General features: G+C 46.0%; 1 protein-coding gene across 1 annotated transcript; it reads right to left on the reverse strand.

The window, feature by feature from the left end:
- Window positions 1-437: 437 nt before the first annotated feature.
- LOC133615131 (myeloid-associated differentiation marker homolog) lies at window positions 438-1292 on the reverse strand. The gene has a single exon (XM_061973492.1). It carries the CDS (start codon window positions 1290-1292, stop codon window positions 438-440), a length of 855 nt encoding a protein of 284 aa, XP_061829476.1.
- Between the last annotated feature and the right edge of the window lie 1361 nt (window positions 1293-2653).

Here is a 2653-nt window from a genome sequence, read left to right on the forward strand (position 1 = left end):
TTCTGAAACAAACTACTACTAATAAAATTCAGAGACTGATAAATAAGTTACACAGCACTGGTAATATTAAATAGATACAATAATTTATAATAACACATTTTATTTATAAAGTGAAGTGAAGTGTTCTCTTAAAAAGGAAGTGACTTGTTCGTCCCTGGTTATGACACACATTCACACCCATAATGATATGTAATGATTTACAGAGGTAATAAAATGAGCCCGGTATTATTACATGGGCCGTTTAGATTCTTCTCATTGCTTCAGGATACAAAGTTCTAAAAGCTATTTATTTTCCCAGTTTTAAGCAGTAATCATACATTTTAATCATTAACTAGAACCAAACATGCATGTGCAGTAAGTCATTTCATGGCAAAAACAAAGGATGCGTTATCGCATACAACCTTTTGTGCACACAATACTTCAATGATTGTCATTTTTTAAGTGTGACTCGCTGCAGACCACAAAAGCCATATGGAGTAGACGCAGTCCAAGGTGTAAACACAGAAGTTGAGGATAGTCATGAAGGTGACCATCACCAGTTTATCCCATGAACACAAGAAACCACAGTTCGGGGGTCTTGCGTTGTTTGGGAAGCTATAAAGAGGCCAGATCACCATAGCTGTCATGTACATCACCGCTGCTAAAACATCATACGCGACCACCATCTTGTCAAAGAACGGTAACCGCGAGGTGAGCTGTCCGACAGTGAGCAGGATGATAAGCATGGCCAAGATGAAGCACAAGGAGTACACGGCCACACACCACTGCAGTCCAGGGGTGCCTGAGTACTGGCTGCTCTCCAGAGACGTGAAGATAAGACAGGCCAGGAAAATCTCCATCATTTTCAACAAACCAGGCAACGTGGAGAGGAAGCCACGGATTTCCCCACTAGGACGAAGCCGAGTCAGAGTCACCTCGCCAACGTACACCCCGGAGCACACCCACGCTACCACAGAGGCGCCGATCTGCCGGTGACATACACCGCAGGTGAAAAAAATGGGGTAAATGACTGCGACGGCCAGGCACATGAGGCTCGCCAGCATTGCGAAGGCGGTGGTGAAGTCATCCCAGGCAAAGGGTAACTTGGTGCTGAAGGTGGTGAACTCCAAAATGACGATGAGGAGGGTGAAGAAGAAGCAGAAGCACCAGGTGAACATGCACCATGCCCAGTACGGAGAAGGGACGTATCCCACTGATGCCACCAGGCTAAAAGTCATACAGGTTAGGACGATGGCCATCAACCGCAGGATGCCCACCGGCTGGGTGAGGGAGTGAACGTCAATGTGTGTCATTTCTAAATCAGCTTGAAGTCACTTTTTGCAATCGTCTCCTCTCTGAAATCTTCCCCGAATATCCTCCAAAACACCAAAATAGTTTCTAAACCAAAAGGAAATCCTTGTCAGCAAGAGCCGCATGGTGTGTGTTCTTGAAAACCCAAATGCCGGTTGCAGGGCGTGTACTCAAACGTAGCATCTTAGGCTTATCTGTGCAGTTTATGATCCTCGGTTCACGTCGTTCATTGGACACCAGCTGGTTGTTATCACGCTCACATCAAGACCCACTCACACTGGACTCTGGTCCTCATGCCTCATTCACAGTCTTATCAGCGACATACTGTAAGTCATCTGCGCTTCATCTAACATGCGACATTATCTCTTATTAGGGATGGCCCGATAAAACGGCGTGATGGACACATAATCGATATCAATATTTAATGTTTTCAATAAAACATTCGATATATATATTCGTATTTTTTGATCGGAAGAAAACAGAAATAACGAAGCATGGTTCGTTGTATGAAGTCAATCGCGCTCTGGAAACCCAGGAAGCAGGAAGCGTCACTGAGAAGTGGAAGGGACATGCTAGCAGCCAATCACGTAACAGTATCAACTACCAAGATTGGTTGCGCAGTCTTTCTGTCTTGCTGTGGCCATTGTGGATTCTCTGCATGGAGTGAGAAGAGAAACTGTGATGTCTTAAAATATATCAACTCAATAACAGAAACTTGTCTTTGGTTTTGTCGGTGGTTTTAATGCAGACGGTGTGGCAACATCCTGACAATTCAAATTTGTCGGTTTAATTAGTTGCTTCTCAAACTACTCTGTGTAGTGTTCAATAGCTTATACACTACTGCCATCTAGTGTCTCAAAACTGAAACTAACTTCAAATCCATCCATCCATTTTCTTCCACTTATCCGAGGTTAGGTCACAGAGGCAGCAGCCTAAGCAGGGAAGCCCAGAATTCCCTCTCCCCAGCCATTTTGTCCAGCTCCTCCCGGGGGATCCCAAGGCCTCCTACCAGTCGGACGTGCCCTAAACACCTCTCTAGGGAGGCGCTCGGGTGGCATCCTGACCAGATGCCCGAACCACCTCATCTGGCTCCTCTCGATGTGGACGAGCAGCGTCTTTACTCTGAGCTCCTCCTGGATGACAGAACTTCTCACCTTATCTCTAAGGGAGAGCCCCGCCACCCTGCAGAGGAAACTCATTTCGGCCGCTTGTAACCGTGATCTTGTCCTTTCGGTCATAACCCAAAGCTCATGACCGTAGGTGAGGATGGGAACGTAGATCGTCCAGTAAATTGAGAGCTTTGCCTTCCAGCTCAGCTCCTACTTCACCACAACGGATCGATATAGCGTCCGCATTACTGAAG

The sequence above is a fragment of the Nerophis lumbriciformis genome, linkage group LG22 (genome assembly GCF_033978685.3).
Source record: "Nerophis lumbriciformis linkage group LG22, RoL_Nlum_v2.1, whole genome shotgun sequence".
Lineage (NCBI taxonomy): Eukaryota > Metazoa > Chordata > Actinopteri > Syngnathiformes > Syngnathidae > Nerophis > Nerophis lumbriciformis.

Excerpts from the sequence above, each read along its gene's own strand:
- LOC133615131 (XM_061973492.1), bottom strand. The coding sequence starts at position 1,292 with ATGACACACATTGACGTTCACTCCCTCACCCAGCCGGTGGGCATCCTG.